The following is a 22,470-nucleotide window of genomic DNA, read 5'->3' as shown; positions in this document are numbered from 1 at the left end:
TTTGGAGCTTAAACTTTCAAATGCAACAGCAAGTATTATAAAATAACTGAAAATTTATCTTAGGTTTATGACGAAAACTCGTCGGAACAATTTTAGAGTGTAGCACACAGTCTTATCCAAGAAACCCAAAATATATTTTCCACGAACCCCTTTGAGAGGAAAAGCAATCTTTGAGTCAGTTTTGTTTCTTTGAACATATTCACGAGTATTCTGTGAGGACATGTGCGCTTTTCGTTCTCAATCACTTCTGAGTGAGGGGGGGTGACCATATTTTGAAAATGTTTCATTTTTGGCCACATTTGCTCTCAACAATCATGATTTAAACAGTTATCTTTAACATATCATTGCAAACAAATTTTCCCAAGTAATCTTTTCTCCTCGCTAACTTTTATTCCAACTCTTCATTTTACAAAATGACGCCTCCTACAGAGCTTTAAACCCAAATGAATCCTGCAGGAAGTAACACAATTTAAAGGGACACCGAAGCCAAACACAAGTTAATATCTGGCTAAGTATGAGGAAGGGAACAAATCTAGATCAACATCAGCAAAAATCTTTAAGTCATTATGGAAAGTTCGTAAAAAGTGTCAGACTTCTAAACCATTCACTCCAAACTAAAACTGAATATTGTATTAAGTACGTAGCACTCTATTTTATCCATCCACTATTCGCTACTTGTTACTTGTTTATTTTACTCCTTTTGCCATTACAATTACTCATGAATAAACATCTACTGTGTATCAACTTACATCGTCGCCGTTTTAGCGCTTGTTTAATTTACGACAAAATGAGGTGACATTCTATTGTTTTAAATCTGCTTCTATAGTCATATCACTGCTGTTCGCCACTGGCGAAACGGCGATAGTTTTCCCTCTTCGCCGAAAGAGTAAACAAATCCTCATTGTAGAGCCAAGAACACTGAACACACAAACGCGCACACACACAGGTAAAGAGTACCAACTGTATTGGGGTGATAAGTGAAATAAAGCATTACGATCATAAAAAGTTTTCTAATACAAACAAAATATGTGAGGAAAACACTCTCATGGTGGTCTCATGGTGACCAATTTCTTCTACACTTATCGATAATTCTACTAAGTCGTATTCTCTTAGACAGTGAATGCCCATAAACAATATAGCTAAGGAAACATTAGAGGCATCACAGTCAACTTTGTCTCTATTCTGAATAACAGTCGCTATTACTACCACACAAGAATGAAACATTAACACCGCAATAACCCACCACTTGTAGCTGTCAGTGAAATAACAGATGGCGAACAGTCGACTGCTCAGGACGAGTAAATGAGTTACATACAGTGCTACTTGGTGACGGTTTAGCATTTAGGTCACTGCTACTGAAAGCTGAGCGCAAAAGCCTCTGACTAACAGTGCAGCAATCTATTTCAGTAACTAAACCTGTGTCAATACACAGACTTACAATTTGATTCTCACTCTTCGACTTCTCACTGATCACTAACTACTGACTCAATGACCTTGGCGAAGTAAATTCTAAAGTACATGCTTATATATTTGTTATCGGTGGGCATGAGCGCGCATGCTGGCCAACTGGCCTTGGAAGATTAAACATTCGTCGTCAGAACGCTGACCCAAACTCGTTTATAAGAATCTCATAAAATGAAAAAAAAAAAACACACTTAATACTTTCGATAAACAGAATCGATCTTTGACCTTGTAAACCACAACATGTGCTCTTTTTGGTTGGTCCGTCTGTAGATGCAGATTTAGTGTTTCACTTATAAATACGATAAACACACCGAGGAACAACCGTCTTGTACGCCGGCTAAATATGCCTTAAGCAAGTATTTGCCTTTGTCCATAATGAGAGGACATGGTCAGTATTGTAAAAGCTTTGTAATTAATTTATCAATCACTAGTTCAATAAGGCGGTGTGCTAATACAACTTAGGTTTAACCAGGCAAGATCGCGATGAAAATTTTCATTGTAGCGGGATGGTGGAATGGAATGAAAAATAGCCTCCCAAGGCCAGTAGTCCAACTACGCACGTTTAGTGATGGAAGTTAAACAAGATAGTCACAACTTCGAAACTCATCTTGATAGCTTAAACCTAACTTCGGACTTCGAATTCAAATAGTAGCTACAGACTAAATACAAGCGAATGACTTGATTATACTGAACTAACATAATACTTCGCAACACATGCATTCACATCACCGCTGCTTGCAGCTGGTGAACCGCCAGCAGGTTTCTTGCTTAGCCAACGAAGTAAGCAAATTCTCATTGTGGAGCCAAGAACACTGAACACACTAACACAAACAGTAACTGGTAAAGAGTACCAAGCGTTGGAATGATGAGAGAGAAAAAACATCAGGATCATAAAGAGGTTTTCTGATACAAACAAAATATGTGACAAAAACACAATCAAGGTTGGACCAATTACTTCTACTTTTGACGAAAATTCTACAAAGTCGTCTCTTAGACAGTGAATGCACATGAAAAATATAGTTGAGAAAACGCAGCAGGCATAACATTCAAGTTTGTCTCTATTCTGAATAAACTTCGCCATTAATACCACACAAGAATGAAACATTAACACAGCAATAACCCACCACTTGTAGCTGACGGTGAAATAACAGATGGCGAACAGTCGACTGCTCAGGAGAAGTAGGTGAGTTACATACAATGCTAGTTGGTGTTTAACATTCAGGTCACCGCTCCTGGATATTATTTTGCGCATGGCAAGAGACCTCCTATCGGTGGCTGTGAAGGCCCATGCCAGAGTGAGGAAAGAGATCGGTAGAGAAATGATTTGGATAATTGCAGCTGGTTCCTCCTGAACACTGATGGCGTACAACTGAATTATAAAATGTGGAGCGGACTCAAGGACTGCCTCAAAGAGCACAACAAAGTCAATGTAATAGAGTACATTGTCAGCTTTTACGGAGCGGACCGGATTGATTTCACCTCCAGACCACCATTTCTTGAGACAGAAAAGAAAAGCTTCTACTCTCGCGAAGGCTGCTGAAAATGGATGAAATGCACAAAGAGCAGTTTTTGCCCAACCAGAGGGTGAAGCAGTTAATTGGGCACGAAACAGGATAAACAACGCTGGAAACGCCAAACATGGCAATAAAACAAAAGTAAGCCCCACACCAAACCATATTTTGTGATCCGCGCGGTAGAATTCTACCAATGTAAGTATGTCGGTGATGGGATCAACAAAACTTAAAATAGCTCCAGCTGAGAACACGAAAGGACTGTACCACGTAAGATCTTTCACTTCCATATCGACGGACTTTTCGTTTGTTCGCCTCGCAGATCGACCTGTATTGACATAGGTTCAGTTACAGTACTAAAATAGATTGCTGCAGTGATAATCAGAGGCTTTTGCGTCAGGCTTTCGACTGAAAAACTGCAAAGTTTCCTTTAGTTTAGTCTGTTTTCACTCTTGGGATCATGGAAAGTAGTTTGCCGTCTGTATCAATTTTAGTGTAACATACGAGATCCTGGAAACTGATCTTGGTTCTCAGATTGTTTTTCCTACACAGTCTGGGAGGGCTGGAATGCTCATTTTAAAATCAAAACTTCCGAGTCTCAAATAGTCCTCATAAGTATATTCAGGTGAACATCAGTTATTTTACGGTAAGTAATTGCAATTAGCTTCTAAACGATCGCCTGCTAAATGCTCATTTAGGATGTGCGAAATATTCAACTGTTTTTTCACGTAAAACTGACACATATGGAAAAATGAGTTTGAACGATTGACAAAATCAATCCAGTGAACTGACCTTACCGTACAAATTCTGTCAGTCAGAACATAAAACATTTTTTAGTGCGGTACTCACGCAACGCCTCACGTTGTCATCAGGGTCGTCCATGGTGATAATGACTCTATTTTTCGCCGCATAATTTGAGGTAAAGCACCATATTCCTTAAATTTGAGCAATTTACCTCACTGACACGTTAAATATTAACACCACCCAATAAATTATGACTATTGGACAACATTTAAATATAAAACAACCATAATTGTTTAGTTACCTGTTAAATATCAATGTAAATAAAAAATTTTCCCAATTTTTTTTTATTTTTAATAAACTTAACCAAAATTCTTGCTTGTTATTCTCTTCCCTCGAACAGGCTGCTACAGAAAAATTGAGCACACTGAATGTCGAATTTAGGGACTGAGGATGGATGTAAACTTCCCTATTCCTTATACGAGGCACAGCCGTGTACCGTCCAACCTTTTTGAGTCTGTTGCTTTCCAGTACTTAGTCCGTCTTCTAGTAAAAGAGATTGAGAAAAAAAAACGCACATAGTATGCACTTTAAGAAAAGGTAATTACCCCGTGACAACCAAGATAGATAGACCATGTCCGATTTGGAAATTAACTACCGACAGCCAGGTGAAATTGATCTTCCAGCCATCAGTTTCCCGTACGAATAATTTATCGCACAACTCAAATGCTAAACGCGGCGGCAAAAAGCTTCGTTACAAGACTTCTCCTCTTTTTTTTCTAGTTAACAAGATGATAGAACGGTGGAATGGCGAGATGGCGAAATTGCAGAATATCCTTAAACACGGAATGTCTTATTGTGAGAAACAAAAGTTTTACAAAAATGGAGTTGTTATGAAATCAGAAATAATTTATAGTTGACAGGCAAAATTAAAGAATCGTAGCTTAATCATTATTGGGGCTTTGAGGATGGAGGAATAGTGAGGTTCTTAAAATAGCCCCTCTAAATTATTATTACTATTACTATGGTTATCATTTTTATTGTTATTGTTAATATGATTGTTTGTTATCATTGAATCATTAGTTGCATGTCAATTAGTCACTATATTCTTGGATCATCTTTCTCTTGTGTGACAGGCCACTCATCAATATGTGTATATGTGGGGATGCGGAAGGTTTTCTACTTTGAATGTGACATAAATATTCTTCAACACTACCATCTAGCGACATCAGAAAACTTCTAGTTCTTTTCGATGTTATAAAAATTGAGCTATATCAGTAGCCACATGTAATCTTAGACTGTATGTTTAACGATTCGGATCAGTAACCTTCAGTTTTCCCATTTACAGATTTTGAAACGCCATGATCTTGAGACATTCTCAGTACTCAAAGAATGGATTTGTTTTCATGTTAAATGAAGATAACTTTTATTCTAGTTCTTGTTTTACAAACTATCTATTTGTACACAGCTTTATATGAGAATTAAATACTGCGAGAAACTAGACATCTTAAAGTGCTGTGCTAAATGCAAATCAACAACTTTTTTAGGATGAGTGTCTGATTCTAGAGCAACATAGGTCAAAGTCCTAAATTCATAATCCTAAACTCGTTGAAAGTATCAAACCTCTAAACCACTAACCCCTAACTAAAATCGAGTATTTTAATAAGTATCTTCAATCTACTCTATAATATCCTCCATTATTCACAGCTTGTCGTGTTTTATTAATTCCCTCTACATTCTGAGTTCCAAATTTAAAGTATCTATTACATCTAGCAATTTGTACCGAGTCCTCCGCCATGCAAGTATGTCGGGTTACAATGATGAGAAAAATAGCTGCAGACCGCAACACGTTTTTACAAAAGGCACCAAGGACTCTCGACTCTCTTTTATCTCTCGACTCTCTGACTAAAACGTCTTCTTTCCTTTAAATTTGCTTCCCTCTGAGCAACTCTGGTTGTCTGGCTCTTATTCTGATTAATCTCTCTTTGATATTCACACTTCTCACACTTGATTCTTACTCTTCTACTTCTCACCTACCACTGACTACTAACTCAATGAGTTTGGCTAAGTTGACTCTAAAGTATATACTTATTTATTCTATATCGAGCGGGCATGCTGGCCAACTGACCTTGAAAGAATAGCTGAGATTAAACATTCGTTGTCAGAACAATAACCTAAACACTTTTATAGGAGTCTCACAAAATGAAAAACAACGCACTGAATGCTTCTGATCAACAGAAAAAACAGGGTTTAACCAGGCGGCATCGGGACAAAAATTTTCACTGCAGCGGGATGGCGGAATGGAATGAAAAATAGCGGCGGAATACAGGATTGGAAAAGTCTAATTTGGACCCTCCTCTTAGACTGCGTAAGCCTGAACGAGGCTAAACTTTCGTGAGGGTCATAGTCCAACTTCGCACGTCTAGTGATGGACTTAAACAAGATAGTCACAACTTCGAAACTCGTCTCAATCACTTAAACCGAACTACGGACTTCGAATTCAAATAGTAGCTACAGACTAACATAAACGAATGACTAGATTAAATTGAACTTTTATAATACTTTGCCTCACACGTTGTCACACCAGGGCTCTTCACAGTCGTGAACACACCCAACGTCCTCTCGTTCACACCTTATCGTAAAAAAAGTGCTCTACCTCACTCGTACTCTGACAAGAGCTGTTCGCGGCTGGTAAACCGCCAGTAGGTTTGTTGCGTAGCCAATGAAATAAGCAAATTCTTATTGTGGAGCCAAGAACACTGAACACACAAACACACACAGTGACAGGTAGAGAGTACCAAGCGTTGCAGTGATAAGTGAAATAAAACATTAGGATCATAAAGAAGTTTTCTAATACAAACAAAATATGTGAGAAAAACACACTCATGGTTAAACCAGTTACTTTTACACCTATCGAAAATTCTACAAAGTCATCTCTTAGAAAGTGAATGCCCATAAAAAACATAATTAAGAGAAGATAAGGGGCATTACGGCCAACTTTTTCTCTTTTCTGAATGAAAGTCCCTGTTACCACGGCACAAGAATGAAACATTAACATGGCAGTCACCCACCACTTGTAGCTGACGGTGAAATAACAGATGGCGAACAGTCGACTGCTCAGGAGAAGTGAGTTACAAACAATGCCAGTTGGTGTTTAACATTCAGGTCACCGCTACTTGGTATTATATTGTTCACGGCAAGAGACGTCTTATCAGTGGCTGTGAAGGCCCATGCCAGAGCGAGGAAAGAGATAGGTAGAGAAATGATTTGAATGATTGCAGCTGATTCTTGCTGAACACTGATAGCGTACAACTGAATTATAAATTGTGGAGCGGACTCAAGGACTGCCTCAAAGAGCAAGGCTAAGTCATTGTGAGTGAGTAAACCCTCAGCTTCGTTAAGGGGTTTCGGGTCGATTCCATCTTTATACCACCATTTCTTGAGACAGAAAATAAAAGCCTCTACTCTCGCGAAGGCTGCTGAAAATGGATGCAATGCACACAGAGCAGTTTTTGCCCAATTAGAAGGTGAAGCAGTCAATTGGGCACGCAGCCGGACGAACAATACTGGAAACGCCAAACATGGCAATAAAACAAAAGTTAGCCCCACACCAAACCATGTTTTGTGATCCGAGCGGTAGAATTCCACCAGTGTGAGTATGTCGGTGATGGGATCAGCAAAACTTAAAATAGCTCCAACAAAGTACACGAAAGGACTGTACCACTTAAGATCTTTCACTTCCATATCGACGTAGTACTCGTTTGTTCGCCCAGCAGAACGGCTCTTATCGACACAGGCTCAGGTACTGAAATAGATTGCTGCTCTGTTGGTCAGAGGCTCTTGCGCTCAGCTTTCGACTAAAAAAATGCAAAGATTCCTTGGTTTAGTATGGTTTCGCATTAACAGTCAAGGAATGAGGTTTGCCGTCTGTATCAATTTCAGTTTAATACACGAGATATTGAAAACTGATTGGTTCTCAGATTATTTTTCTAACACAATCTGGGAGAGCTAGAATGTCCCTGATAAAATCAAAACTTCCGAGTCTAAAAAGTCCTCATAAGTATATTCAGGTGAATACCATAGTAATTTTACGGTAAGTAATTGCAATTAGCTTTCAAACAACCGCCTGGTACATGCTTAATTAAGCTGTGCGGGATATTCAACTGTTTTTCCAAGTAAAACTGACACATATGGAAAATTAGGTACAAACGAATGACAAATTCAATCCAGTAAACTGACCTTACCGCTCAAATTCTGTCAGTCAGAACATAAAACATTTTAGTGCGGTACTCACGCAATGCCTCACGTTGTCACCAGGGTTGTTCAAGGTGATCATGACCTCTTCTTCGCTGCATACGTTGAGGCAAAGCACCATATTCCTTACATTTGAGCAATTTACCTTACTAACATGTTTAATGTCAATATCACTCGATAAATTGTAACTATTCGACAACATTTAAGTTCAAATGTGACAGTGACAGGTGAAGAGTACCAAGCGTTGGGATGATAAGTGATATTAAGTATGAGAACCATAGAGGAGTTTTCTAATACAAACAAAACATGTGAGAAATACACACTTATGTTAGACTAATTGCGTTTACATTTATCGATAATTCTAAAAAGTCTTCTCATAGACAGTGAATGCCCATAAACATGAATATTAAGAAAACGTGGGAAACATCGCTGTCAACTTCTTCTCTATTTTGAATAACAGTCGTTATTGTTACCGCACAAGAATGAAACATTAAAACATCAATAACCCACCACTTGTAGCTGACGGTGAAATAACAGATAGTGATGAACAGTCGACTGCTCAAGAAAAGAAGTGAGTTACATACAATGCAAGCTGGTGTTTAACATTCAGGTCACTGCTACTTGATAATATTTCGAGCTCGTCAAGAGAGCTCCTATCAATGACTGTGAAGGCCCAGGCCTGAGTGAGGAAAGAAATAGGTAGAGTAATGCTTTGAATAATTGCAGCTGGTTCCTCCTGAACACTGATGGCGTATAACTGAATTATAAATTGTGGAGCGGATTCAAGGACTGCCTCAAAGATCACTGCGAAGTCGAGGTGAGCGAACACATCTTCAGCTTCGCCAGAGCGGTCCCAGTCGATTTCATCTTTGTACCACCATTTCTTGAGACAGAAAAGAAAAGCTTCAAGTCTCGCGTAGGCTGAGACTGATTGCCTGATTTCACACCAGATACCATGGAATGGGGGTTGTCGTCTGTATCAATTTTAGTGTAATACACGAGATCCTAAAAACTGATAAGTTCAGGATGTCCATGATAAAATCAAAACTTTTGAGTCTCAAAAATTCCTCATTACTATATTCAGGGAAATGTCATAGTTTTTTTACGGCAAGTAATTGGAATTAGCTTTTAAACAATCGCCTGCTGAATGTTCAATTAAGCTGAGAGGAACATTCAACTGTTTTTCCAATAAAAACACATTGCAAAATGAATTGAAACGAATTTCAAATTCAATCCTGTAAACTGCTCTTACCGTCAAAGTCTGTCAGTAAGAATATAAAATAATCAGTTTTAATTTAAGTGCTCACGCAATGCTTCACGTTGTAGTTTAAGGTGATCATGACCTTCTGCTTCGCCGCATACCAAATTGCGAAAAAAAAAAAGCATATGGCATGCATTCTAAGAAAAGGGTATTACCCCGTGACAACCGAAATGGATAAACCATGTCCGATTTGGAAATTTACTGCTGACAACCAGGCGAAAATTGGTCTTCATGGCATCGGTTTCCAGTACGCAGTTAGCTATCACCCAGTTCAATTACTAGACCTTGTTTGCAAAAAGCTTCCTTCCCAGAATTTTCATCTTTTTCCTATTTGAAAAAATGATGGAACGGTGGAATGGTGAGATGGCGAAATGACAGAATATCCTTAAACACGGAATATCTTGTTGTATGAAACAAAAGTGTTACAAAAAATGGAATTGTTATAAAATCAGAAAATAATTTATCATGAACAGGCAAAATTAAAGAATCTTAGTTTAATCATTTTTGGGGGCTTTGAGAACAGAGGAACATTGACGTTTTTTAACTAGCCCCTTTACATTATTATTAATATTACTATGGTTATCATTATTATTGTTATTGTTAATATGATTATTTGTTATCATTTAATCATTGGTTGCATGTCAAGTGGTCACTATATTCTTGGATCATATTTCTCTTGTGCAACAGGCCACTCATAAATATGTGTATATGTGGGATGCGGCAGCTTTTCTGCTCTGAATGTGGAATAAATATTCTTCAACACTACCATCTGGCGTCATTGGACAACTTCTAGTCCTCTTCGATGCTATAAAAATTGAGCTATATCAGTAGCCACATACAGTCTTACATTGTATGTTTAACGATTCGGATCAGTAACCTTCAGTTATTTCCATTTACAGATTTTGAAACGCCATGATCTTGAGACATTCTCAGTACTCAAAGAGTGGATTTGTTTTCTTGTTAAATGTGAATAACTTTTATTCTAATTCTTGTTTTACAAACTATTAACTTGTACATAGCTTTATTTGTAATTAAATACTGCGAGAAACTAGACACCTTAAAGTGCTGCGTTAAATGCAAATCAACATATTATTTAGCATGAGAGTCAAATTCTATATCAACATAAGTCAAAGTTCTCAATTCATAATTCTAAACTCGTTGAAAGTATCAAAACCTCTAAACCACTTACTCCAAGCTAAAACCGAGTATTTTAAAAAGTAACTGCAATCTACTCCATAATATCCATCCATTATTCGCAGCTTGTTGCGTTTATTTAACTCCCTCTACATTTTGGGTTTCAAATTTAAAAGTATCTATCACATCTAGCAATTTGTACTAATAAATGAAAACGAGTAGAAACTCCTAGCTCTGAGTGTTATCAATCTTCAATTTTGCCTCACTCTGTTCAACTCTGGCCGTCCTGGTCGTCTGGCTCTGACTCTGATTAATCTGTCTTTGTTACTCACAGTTTTATTCTCACTTTTCTACTTTTCTCTGACTACTGACCGCTGACCACTGACTACTGGCTCAATGACTTTGGCTGAGTAAACTCTAAAGTACATGCTTATATATTTGTTATTGGTGGAAATGAGCGGGCATGCTGGCCAACTGACCTTGGACGATCGATTAAACATTGTTGTCAGAAATCTCAGTGATCCAAACTCTTATATAAGAATCTCAAAAAATGAAAAACAACGCACTGAATGCTTCCCATCAACAGAATCAAGTTTGAGAGTGTAAGCCAAAACATGAGCTTTTTTTTCTATAACATTGATGAATTCTGTTGCGTCTTTGAGGCGTGCGATTGGCTGAAAAAAATATCATCTATGTAACAGAATAGCTTTTCTGTTGGTCCTCCTGTAGGTGGAGATTTTACGTCCCTCCTATAGAGACTATAAACACACCGAGGAACAACCGTCTTTTAAGCCGGCTAAATATGCCTTAGGCAATTAACTCTTTGTCTTTCTCCGTAATTACAGGACATTATTCATATTGCAAAGGCTCTAATTTATCCATCACTGGTTCAATAAGGCGGTGAACTAAAGCAACTTGGGTTTAACTAGGCGAGATCGGGATGAAAATTTTCATTGCAGCGGGATGGCGGAAGGAATGAAAAATAGCGGCGGGATACAGGATTGGACACTCATCTTTAACTGCGTAAGCCAAAACAAGACTAAAACTTTCGTGAGGTTCATGGCCAAGGACAGTAGTCCAACTACCCACGTCCAGTGATGGAAGTTAAACAAGAGAGTCACAACTTCGAAACTCATCTCGCTAGCCTAAACGTAACTTCTGACTTCAAATTCAAATACTACCTACAGACTAAATGAAAACGAATGACTAGATTATACTGAACTAACATTTAGCATGTATTCACATCACTGCTACTCGCGGCTGGTGAACCGTCGGCAGTCTTCTTGCTTAGCCAACGAAGTAAGCAAATTCTCTTTGTGGAGCCAAGAACACTGAACACATAAACACACAGTGACAGGTAAAGAGTACTGCAGTGAACTCCTCTTCTATTCCGAATAACAGACTAAAGACATTGTCAATATTGCAAGGGCTTTGATTTATCCATCAGTAGTTGAATAAGGCGGTGTACTAAAGCAAATTTGGTTTAACCAGGCGAATTCGGAATGAAACTCCTCATTGCAGCGGGATGGCGAAAAGAAATGGAAAATAGCAGCGGGATACAGCATTGGAAAAGTCTAATTTGGGCCCTCTTTTTGACTGCATAAGCCAAAACAAGACTAAACTTTCGTTCTCCAACTACGCACGTCTAGTGATGGAAGTTACACAAGATAGCCACAACTTTGAAACTCATCTCGACAGCCTAAACCTACTATTGGACTTCAAATCCAAATAGTAGCAACATACAAAATATTAGGTAATGACTAGATTATACTGAACTAACATAATATTCAACAAGTATTCAAAACACTGCTACTCGGCTGGTGAAACTCTGGCAGTTTTCTTCCTTAGCCGACGAAGTAGGCAAATTCTCATTGTGGAGCCAAGAACAGTGAACCCACAAACACAAACAGTGACAGGTAAAGAGTACCAAGCGTTGGGGCGATAAGTGAAATAAAACATTAGGATCATAAAGAAGTTTTCTAAAGCAAACAAAATATGTGATAAAAACACACTCATGGTCAGACCAGTTATTTCTAAATCCATCGATAATTCTACAAAGTCATCTCTTAGACAGTGAATGCCCATAAACAATATAGTTAAGGAAACGTAGAAGACATCACAGTTAACTGCGCCTCTCTTCTGAATAACAGTCGCTATTACCACCACACAAGAATGAAACATTAACACAACAATAACCCACCACTTGTAGCTGACGGTGAAATAACAGATGGCAAACAGTCGACTACTCAGGAGAAGTAGGTGAATTACATACAATGCCAGTTTGTGTTTAACATTCAGGCCACCGCTACTTGGTATTACTTTGCGCTCGTCAAGAGACCTCTCATCAGTGGCTGTGAAGGCCCATGCCAGCGTGAGGAAAGAGATAGGTAGAGAAATGATATGGATAATTGCAGCTGGCTCCTCCTGAACACTGATGGCGTACAACTGAATTATAAATTGTGGAGCGGATTCAAAGACTGCCTCAAAGAGCACAGCAAAGTCCATGTGATAGAGTACACCTCCAGCTCGTTCAGAGCTGACCGGGTCGATTTCATGTCTAGACCAGCATTTCTTGAGACCGAAAAGAAAAGCTTCTAGTCTCGCGAAGGCTGCTGAAAATGGATGCAATGCACAAAGAGCAGTTTTTGAAAGCGAAGCATGACGTAGGGTATAGAACAGTACTGGAAACGCCAAACATGGCAATAAAACAAAAGTAAGTCCCACACCAAACCATGCCTTGTGATCCGCGCGGTAGAATTCCACCAGTGTGAGTATGTCGGTGATGGGATCAGCGAAACTTAAAATAGCTCCAAAAAGGAACACAAAAGGACTGTACCATTTAAGATCTTCCACTTTCATATCGACGGACCTTTCGTTAGTTCGGTCAGTAAGTCGGCTTTCTTTGATATAGGCTTAATTACTGTTGCGCTCAGCTTCGACTGAAAAACTGCGAAGTTTCCTTCGGTTTGTCACAAAATGAGGTGTGCTGCACGTCTGTATTAATTTTAGTGGAAATTGTTGGGAACTGATTGGTTTCCCGTTTTCTTTGTGACGCAGTCCTGGAGATCTGTAGTGTACCATAACAAAATTCAAATTTCTGCGTCTCAAAAATTTTAATTATCCAATAGCAAATATCATTGTTAAGTTGTCGCGTGTTTTGGAGGAAAGCTTGGTGCAGAGCGGACTTCGCCTAGGAAAAGGCATCAAGGACTCTCGACTTGCCCTTTACGGTCTTCTTGATCTCTCTCTGTAATACAATCCTAGTTACAACAAAATGACTTCACACGCTTCGATGCTCTTTAACCGCTCTGATTCTTAATAATTAATCGAATCCGATCAACTAGTTATGTAATGTTTAAAAAACGAGCGGGAGTGTTTTATCGGGTTTTTGACCCGATAAAACACGTGCTGCGAGTTTTTTGAACGGCTTCAAAAACATTCTTGGAAAAGCGTGAGTCAAGAGAGTTCATAACAATTATGCTTTTGTGAACGTTAGAAATTAGCATACGAGAAAAACATCGTAAGTCACGTGCAGTGTCTTTATATCTGATAAAACACCGCATACTAATAAGGATGAGGTTTATCGATATAAAGTCACTGGCTTATGAATTATTAATGAGTTTTTGAAGAGGTATTTAATATACCCGTTCAGTATCATGTAATTTTTCGTTTACATTTAGAAATTGGTGAAAGTATGAATTCGAAGTACGAAGTTATTTAGGTTTGAGCTTTTTCTAAGTTCCTCAAGTGGAAGCGCTTAGTTTGTTTACTGACTTGCTTTGAACACGTGAAAGTTCTTGTTTTGACTAACGCAGTCAGAGGTTCACTCAGTTGATCGGAAGCATTATGATTAAGTACTTTGTTGTTCATATCAAAAGTCTCGTGAAATTGTTTGGTTTAGCGTTCTAACAACAAATGTTTGATCTCCCAAGGTCAGCCAGCTGGCATGCTCACCCGTATCTGTCAGTAGCGAATATATAATCATGTTATATAGAGTTTACCTAGAAGAGAGTGGAGAGAAGAGTAAAAAGAGAGTAGAGAAAAGAGAGAAGACAAGACAAGGAGAATGAGAAAGTTTGCAGTAGAGTAGAGTTAGAATTCCGCAGTTGGAGAAGAAGTATTCAGTGAGAATAAAAGTGTGAGAGCGTAAGAGATTAACCAGAGTCCAACAGAATGAAAGAAGCTTGGATGTAACTGGAATTGTGTACTGGACAACGCAGTAATTAAAGAAAGCAGAAAGCGACAGTTGGAGAGTCTTGATGCCTTTCGCCTGGCGTTGTGTGGTCGATAGCAGGTTTCCCCCCGCCCCCTCCCCCGTCATTCAATAGTCGCAAAAGACTCAAAATATTCTGATTAACTCTGGTCGACTGAATGATAACGAGCCTCGTAATGCATGCTTCTCTATTTTCTATCGGCAGGCATGCGTCGAGAGATGGAAGAAATCTAAGGCATCAATCAGAATATTAAATTCTTAAACCAATATTCTTAGAAAGTTTCAAACTAAGTTCTTTAATGTCTATTTAAGTGCGGCAAATACCTGCGGATTCATTATTATTCTCAACGACTCGGATTAATAACCTTCACTTATCAACTTGTACTCAGTTTTATATGCAAATTGAATTCTGCGCGAAGTTAGACTCCTTGAAGTGTCGGGCTAAACTTAAATCAATATGTTTGTTAGTGTGAAAATTTCAATTTCTAGATCAACATCAGTCAAAATTTTACATTCATAAACTTAAGTTCTTTGAAAGTGTCAAACTTGTAAACCACTAACTCAAAGTTAAAAACGAATATTTTGATAACTATCTGTTACTGAAGTTTATTCACCCATTTCTCGCCGCTGGTTATGTGTTTATATTATTCATTATACATTTCAAGCTACAAAATTTTAATTAACTGTCATTTATTTCATGATTTTCACCTTTTCTTTTGTTATTCAACAACCTTTATTTAACTTGCAACCCTGTTAAATATTAACAAACTGAAAGTTCGGGAAGGGCTTAATAATGTAGCAGGGAAGAGCGGGGCTGGTGAATTGAATTTGACTGTAAATGAGGGATTTATCTGTATAAATCCCTCGTTTCAGGGATTTATACAAATAAATTCAAAGGATTACTTACAATGGAAGAGAAAATGTTTTATCAAAAGAATTTTTCTTTCTAAATGTAGAGCACTCAATATAATATATCATTTTCAGAAAATCGTACTTAAGATATTGTTATAAATGAACTTATTAACGAACAATTTGTTTAAAAAAGAGCAGCAACATGTTCTTTAGCGAAAATTTTTTCACAAGAATCCAAAATGCAAATGACCAATATTCAAAAATAGTAGATGTATTTTCATTCAGACTGAAATGTAAAAAAGAAAATAAACCAACATAAGAACATCTGCATCACTTCATATGACAGAATTATAGACAGTATGTTTTATTGCTAGATTGTATTAAACAAAAACACTAAAAATTAAATTAGCTATATGCCTTGCATTTCAACTAATTAAGATACAATATTGAATGTTATCATAGGAAGTGTTAGAGCCTTGCAATTCATCTTACTAAAGATTACTGTTTCTTACCATTATTTAGATAGAATATTGATTGTTATCATAGGTAGTGTTAGAGCCTTGCAATTCATCTTATTAAAGATTACTGTTTCTTACCATTATTTAGATAGAATATTGATTGTTATCATAGGAAGTGTTACAGCCTTGCAATTCAACTTACTAAAGATTATTGTTTCTTACCATTATTTAGATAGAATATTGATTGTTATCATAGGAAGTGTTAGAGCCTTGCAATTCATTTTAGTAAAGATTACTGTTTCTTACCATTATTTAGATAGAATATTGATTGTTATCATAGGAAGTGTTACAGCCTTGCAATTCATCTTACTAAAGATTATTGTTTCTTACCATTATTTAGAGAGAATATTGATTGTTATCATAGGAAGTGTTAGGGCCTTGCAATTCATCTTACTAAAGATTACTAGCTGTTTCTTACCATTATTTAGATAGAATATTGATAATTTGTTATCATAGGAAGTGTTAGAGCCTTGCATTTCATCTTACTAAAGATTACTTTTTCATACCATTATTTAGATAGAATATTGATTGTTATCATAGGAAGTGTTAGAGCCACAATTAATAACTTGCATTTCAAATTAGTTAAGATTACTGTTTCTTACCATTATTTAAGGCATGAAGGCTCTGCTGGCAAATTGCAGCAATGAGTCCAGCAACTCTTTTTTGTGAGCTTTGTTCTCATCTATTTTCCTCCTGCCTAAAATCAAAACACACAACCTTGTTTCCTTCATCCACATATATATCCTTTGACCACATTCACATTCATTTTTCAGTCAATGTCTTCCTTTGGCATCACTGCTCTGAATGCTTAAAGTTTATTTTTTTTCTACACAGAATTTTCTAACCTCAAAAAAGCCTTGTTGTGAAATAAAGTTCATATGATGGTATGTTGCAGCAAAACGTTAAATAGAATCAGGATTCTTTCATATTCTTTTTTTTTTCTTTTCCAGTGGTTCTGCTTTTAACTCTTACAATGAAAATTATAATAGCTTTAGCATTAAGACTCAATATGATATTTCATAGTGAATCCAATGCAAGAGGCAAAGCGATAAAACTTTGCAGCTTTGAAACTCTCAACAACAAAAGATGGAAGACTTCAGTAAGTGGGTGTAGCATGTTTACAATACCTAAGGTTTCAACAAGGTTGGCCATGATTTCCACACTGCCCCATACTTTATTATGAATAGATATCTTGGATAAAGAAAACAATCACAAAAGCAAGTCTTTTAGACCACAATTTGTGAATGCTGTCTGAATGCTGTGGTACTTTAAGGAAATCTGTTCCAAGTTTTTATTTCATTTTACCTTTGCTTAAACTTACCCTAAGGAGAGTAAGTTTGGTATCCACTGGATCAGGCTCAAGCCAAAAATGAACACCACGATAACCATTTTCAATACCTCCAAACCATACTACTGGCTGAAAGCAAAAGTAATCGAAAGAAATATTTCTTTAACTCAAACTCAGAAATTGATAACGTTTAATGAGCTAAGAGAGAAAGAATAGCGATCTCAAGTTTAAATTGACTACCATTGTACTGTATTTCACCTTTCTTTTTTTCCAAAAAACTCCAAGCTTGTGGGGATACCTAATTGTGGAACAAAACACGAATATCAGCATAATGTGAAAAAGTTGCCATAGTTAACCATACTTCTGTTCAGTGCAGATTATTTCCTTGTAGAAGCGATTGACGTTTTACAATTCAAGAGACGAGATACACTTACATCCTTTGTTGACTAAAGTCAAAAGAGTACATCGTATGTTCAAGGTGGCCGCCATGTCATCTTCCTGCCAAGACTGGTAACTAGTAAAAATGACCCCTCCCTCCCCCTCGCTATCAACTATTGACCGTTTAAAGCTTTAAGCTTACCTAACTTTCTTGAGCTGAGGAACAGTAGACTCAATTCTCTCCAGTGTAAATGTCTGAAAGAAATTGATACAGGAGCTACATCATTCTATAGAACTACCACTTAATAGAGATTACATCAAAAATTTTGCTCATTATCACATTGACTATTGAAAACAAGGTAGGCAGACATAAGGTAAAGTCTGTTCTCAAGCCAAGTGATCCTGATGATCAGGCAAGTATTTACCACCCCCCAGACATTTGGTCAGCTTTCCCTGACCGTTCGCTAGCATGATTTTCTACTCTATTGAAGAGAGGCATGATGAGTGTCTTCAGCCCATAAAACACAACACATTGACTTTGCCAGGTCTCCAACAAGAACCTCAACTCAAGAGTCCACCACATCAACTGTTTAGTCAAGGCCTCCACAATAAAAACACAACATTGATGAACTGCTACATAGACATCATTACTATTACAACAATGTAATTACCGTAGGTTTATACCTTTTTCTCTTTATCTACCACCAAAATAAATTCCTTCGTACAACTTCTTTTGGAACCACGATAAACAGCGTTACCAGAATCCTATAAAATAATGTAAGAATATCAATATAAAAAAAGACCTTGAGTAAGATGACACAAATGAGTAATTCAAATACACTTGTCAATAATGTTTCAACAGTTTTAAAAAATTGAACTTAGTATGTAACAAAAATCTACAGGTATTATTAACCATAAACTTCCAAAGGTCTTCAGACTCTTGTCCGATTTAAATGTTTTTTTTTTCACTTTTGAAGCATGGCTATATCTTTTTTTAACTTAAAACATACATGGGCCATTTAAAATCAAGAAAATCAAACAAAAAAAATAATGCACTATTTTTAATAAGAATAAAAAATATTTCACAGTTAGAGCTAGCTGTGTTATTCAACTTTTTCCTTCAGAGTTTGTACTTACGAAATCAAAGAGGTTGTTTGCTTACCCTGTTACTCCTATTTTCTTAGTGAAAAATACAACTTTTCCAGGGATATTACTTTTGAAAGATGGCTACTAAAGGGATTTGACCGCAGCCAATAAGTTTTAAGAACTTAGATGAATTCATATAATACCTGTACATTAGGAACAGTGACTGTGACCTTATTTTTGTCACCTACAACAAGCTCTGCCGGTCTCGAGGTGTCTACTGAGGCTGGTTTGAAGTCATCTGTGGTAAAATAATGTAAAATGCATAACTGAACCACAAATGAATAAATTAGGTTATACATAACTTATTGATAAAAAGTTTGAAATGGATAAAAAGGCCCAAATTCATGATTTTCAGCAAGGAAGACATGATCATTCACTATTCAATACAATATTTTCGGTTTATTGAGCTTATTGTTGAACTACAGCTGTACCGAGGGTTTTAAAGAATTTTTCGACGCACTATTACTCCACGGAATATTTAGGGAATAAAGACAAAAAATTACTTCGAAATAGGAAAGTGTAAATGAATATGTTAACGGAAAAAATCATTGAATTCAGCTGTTCGTTCACAACTTGAAAATGTAGTCAATTGCCAATGCTCTTACCGTCAAAGTCTGTCAGTAAGAATATAAAATGATCAATTTTAATTTAAGTACTCACCCAAGTCTCAGTTCGAATTCTCGACTGGTATTGAATGGAAATTCTAATTCGTTTTCGCTCGATTGGGCCGCCATCTTGAAACGAGAATAACACGAGCCTGCAATTTTAAAATTTTCTCCCTAGTTGGACATGCGTTTTACATGCTAAACAATCAAGATGGCGGACGAGGCGAAAATTTTTGCTGGCGATGAAGATGGGTCAGCATTAGATTCCATCCACCAAAACCACCTCGGTCGAGAGGGACTGTGATGGAATATTTAATAACTTGCAAAACATAACCGAAGATTCTCGGAAATCCCCAAGTGATGTAGCCGAACATCCGAAGCTGTAAATCCCATGATTCTTGAGGAACAAACAGAAACAGCATAGCGAGAATTTTAAGTCGCGAACCATTGATGGTAGACATGCAGATAATTTAGGATACGTAAATTCTGTTGATGAGGCGCTTAAACTTATTGCGGAATTTGAAACAGGATTGACGACGAAGTTTTCTTTCTTTAAAGCTGTCAAAGGTTTCGGGAACTTATATTTATATATATTTGATATAGCTCTTTAGCATTAGAAAGCTTTGCTATCGCTATTGTGCATTCTCATTAGTTTGTCTAGTTCAAGTCCTCTGGCATGGCTTGGATGATACCACAATCGTGGAATCATTCGGGTTAATTTAATGCTTACACCTCCTTCCTCGGACAGAAGTCACAAAATACTGGGGGAAGATGCATGAGATATTTAAGGAGCAAAAATTCGTTTTTTACTGGTGTGCCTTTCCTAATTTTGGGAAGGAAAGTGTTCAATTGCCAGCACGGCATAGATTGAACAGCTGGAGAGAAAAGGAAACGAAAAGATACAGAAGAAGTACTGTATATAATAATTTCTTTTTATCCTCAACCTTTGTGTTTCTGTCAACTATGGCTTGCTAATTTGAAAGGTCAAATACATGAATGGGTCATATGACGTTGATCTCAGAATACTTTTATGACAAACGTGATAACAGTTCAATCTTGGCTAAATTGAAGATGGTTTAGAAGTTAACAATTGTAAGAACTTTTCACTAACATGTGCTGCTGACAAAGGAGAAAATATATGCAATTCTGCATTTTTTGCATTCTATCAAGCAATCATATGGTTGCTCCTTATCACGCTATGACACTTCCGTTTTGTCACATTCCAAAAAATAACTTGAGAAATACACTGTCACTCATCTTACACTGTTATATTTACCTATTACAGAAGGCTGGAAACAAAGATTTTGTTTTCAAGAAAATAAGATTTCTTGTCCAAGACACAAGGAAGTTTGACTGCGAAGCACAGATAAAAATGCGAGAAATTTTATTTTTTTCAGAGAACAAGATAGTTCTACTCATGTATAAACAGAACAAATGCGATTTAATAAATCAGATATGCGGCATGACTCCTTTTCTTCCATTCCCACTTAAAACAAGCAAACACACCTATAGAGGTTCCAGTCTGGTCTGCAAATGAAAAGGAGGAAGGTGATCACTGCAAAATTAAGCATTAGGGTTCTTATTTATAACATTGATTATTGTATACTGATATCTAGAAATTAAGGTTGCAAGTAGCAGCCAGCTGAGTTATAGTTTGAGTTTTATCAAGTCCATTACTTTGTTAAATTTAGAGTAACCTTGACTTGAGAGAGGAAAATTGAGGAGCTGTAATATACTAATCATCAATTAGGGACCACAAAGAAAAATTTATTTATAGAGACTTTTGAAGGAGAGGGGTAAGACTTGTGACAAGCTGGCAGACATATAGATAAACTTTACTGCTAAATGGGTTACAATACAAAGTGCTCAGTATTTGGATCAGCTATGGCTCAACTTAAACTTTGCTTTAGCTTCAAGTTTAATCCTTTGTGGTTTCCTTTCTCTGTGTTTATTTTTCAAGTTATGTACACAGAAGAACACAAAAATGACAAGGAATGCTTTTGAATATCAAGAGGCTGGAATAAGCAAGAAACCAAAACTGAATTTTAAACAGTACAAAGTTAATTTGATCTTCCAATGTTATTTAATTTTAACCATAGAATTTGCTATTTAAATTTATCCCCTCCATTTTTCTGGGTATTGTGAGCAAAAACAAACAATTATCACAAAATGCATGGTATACAATGGTTTGATTCACCAATGTGGCAAAGGCCTTTCACTGTCTATCCATAAAAAGGGAAATAGTTTGTAAACTGTAAGACATTCTGCATGTTGAGTGTATACTTATTCATCCATGTGAAATTAAAGGTTACTTGAAATAAATGTGAAAGATTTATAGGATTTTCAGACCCCTGATAACAATTACTAATGTGCTGATTTGTTGTACTTAAAACTTATGATTTTGGCGGAAATAGTGGAAGAAATTTCTGGACCTGGAATTTTGTTGCAAATGTTTGTTTAAATCAGTTTAAGTCAGTTAAAAACTCTCCTGTTTCAAGATTACATGATTACCACACCAGAACCTTTTGTATTCTATATTATGCACCATGTTATGATTATGGTTTCAATAATAAAAGGTGCTGACTCAAGAACTTTCCAAAATATCTCTACATACAAAGAAATAGATTGTGGTTATGTACTCCAAATAGCAGGTCACATCAGTCTTCTGTAAGGAAGTAGCAGAAATTTCTGTGGTGGTTTTGGTGGATGGAGAGAAACATCCACCAAAACCACTTTATTCTATGTGTTAAGAGTTATGATAATTATTATGAACGTTTGGTCGGTCAGCAATTGCGCACCATAAAAAATAATTAGCCAGAGCACTAACTGCTAATTAGTGGTATAAATCTTTTGTCTCCCTGAACATCTAACAATGGCTATAGATAAAATTTAAAAAATATATTGTTGATGGTTTTGGTCAAAGTTTTGGTGGATGTTCCCTAATGACATCCACCAAAACTACGTAACATCTAAGCACCTTTTAAATACGTGAAATATCTGCATAAAACTGCGTAAAATGTTTTATAATACTACAATCGAACAATAAATTAATACTTACCATTTCTTTAGTAAAAAGTTTTGACGCAATTTCCCAAACAAATAATA

The 22,470-nt window shown here is 36.8% G+C and overlaps 3 protein-coding genes, 1 long non-coding RNA gene and 2 pseudogenes across 6 annotated transcripts; 1 reads left to right on the top strand and 5 right to left on the bottom strand.

Moving 5' to 3' along the window:
• Nucleotides 1-4: 4 nt before the first annotated feature.
• LOC113676499 (uncharacterized) lies at nucleotides 5-4,964 on the bottom strand. Its single transcript, XM_027193163.2, has one exon. It carries the CDS (start codon nucleotides 3,263-3,265, stop codon nucleotides 2,147-2,149), a length of 1,119 nt encoding a protein of 372 aa, XP_027048964.2. The 5' UTR covers nucleotides 3,266-4,964; the 3' UTR covers nucleotides 5-2,146.
• A 149-nt stretch (nucleotides 4,965-5,113) lies between these two features.
• Nucleotides 5,114-8,949, bottom strand: LOC113676554 (uncharacterized; annotated as a pseudogene). Its single transcript, XR_016179541.1, has one exon. The product of XR_016179541.1 is annotated as an uncharacterized LOC113676554 (transcript).
• Nucleotides 6,834-7,460, bottom strand: LOC149040170 (XK-related protein 9-like). The gene has a single exon (XM_089181525.1). The coding sequence runs from the start codon at nucleotides 7,458-7,460 to the stop codon at nucleotides 6,834-6,836; it is 627 nt and encodes a 208-aa protein (XP_089037651.1).
• A 681-nt stretch (nucleotides 8,950-9,630) lies between the features above and the next one.
• LOC113676541 (uncharacterized) lies at nucleotides 9,631-13,224 on the bottom strand. The gene is made up of 2 exons (XM_089182963.1): nucleotides 12,566-13,224; nucleotides 9,631-12,081 (listed from the first exon to the last, which is right to left on the bottom strand). Exons 1-2 carry the CDS (start codon nucleotides 13,222-13,224, stop codon nucleotides 12,024-12,026), a joined length of 717 nt encoding a protein of 238 aa, XP_089039089.1. The 3' UTR covers nucleotides 9,631-12,023.
• A 3,506-nt stretch (nucleotides 13,225-16,730) lies between these two features.
• On the bottom strand, nucleotides 16,731-19,494 carry LOC113676550 (ell-associated factor Eaf-like; annotated as a pseudogene). Its single transcript, XR_016179880.1, has 6 exons — nucleotides 19,421-19,494; nucleotides 18,904-18,998; nucleotides 18,299-18,379; nucleotides 17,817-17,869; nucleotides 17,495-17,534; nucleotides 16,731-17,365 (listed from the first exon to the last, which is right to left on the bottom strand). The product of XR_016179880.1 is annotated as an ell-associated factor Eaf-like (transcript).
• Nucleotides 19,495-19,728: 234 nt separating this feature from the next.
• On the top strand, nucleotides 19,729-21,723 carry LOC149040169 (uncharacterized). Its single transcript, XR_016179881.1, has 2 exons — nucleotides 19,729-19,932; nucleotides 20,651-21,723. It is a non-coding gene; the product is annotated as an uncharacterized LOC149040169 (long non-coding RNA).
• Nucleotides 21,724-22,470: the final 747 nt, after the last annotated feature.

The sequence above is a fragment of the Pocillopora damicornis genome, chromosome 9 (genome assembly GCF_964200805.1).
Source record: "Pocillopora damicornis chromosome 9, jaPocDami1.2, whole genome shotgun sequence".
NCBI classification, from domain to species: Eukaryota; Metazoa; Cnidaria; class Anthozoa; order Scleractinia; family Pocilloporidae; genus Pocillopora; species Pocillopora damicornis.
This window is presented reverse-complemented; position numbering and strand designations above follow the sequence as displayed.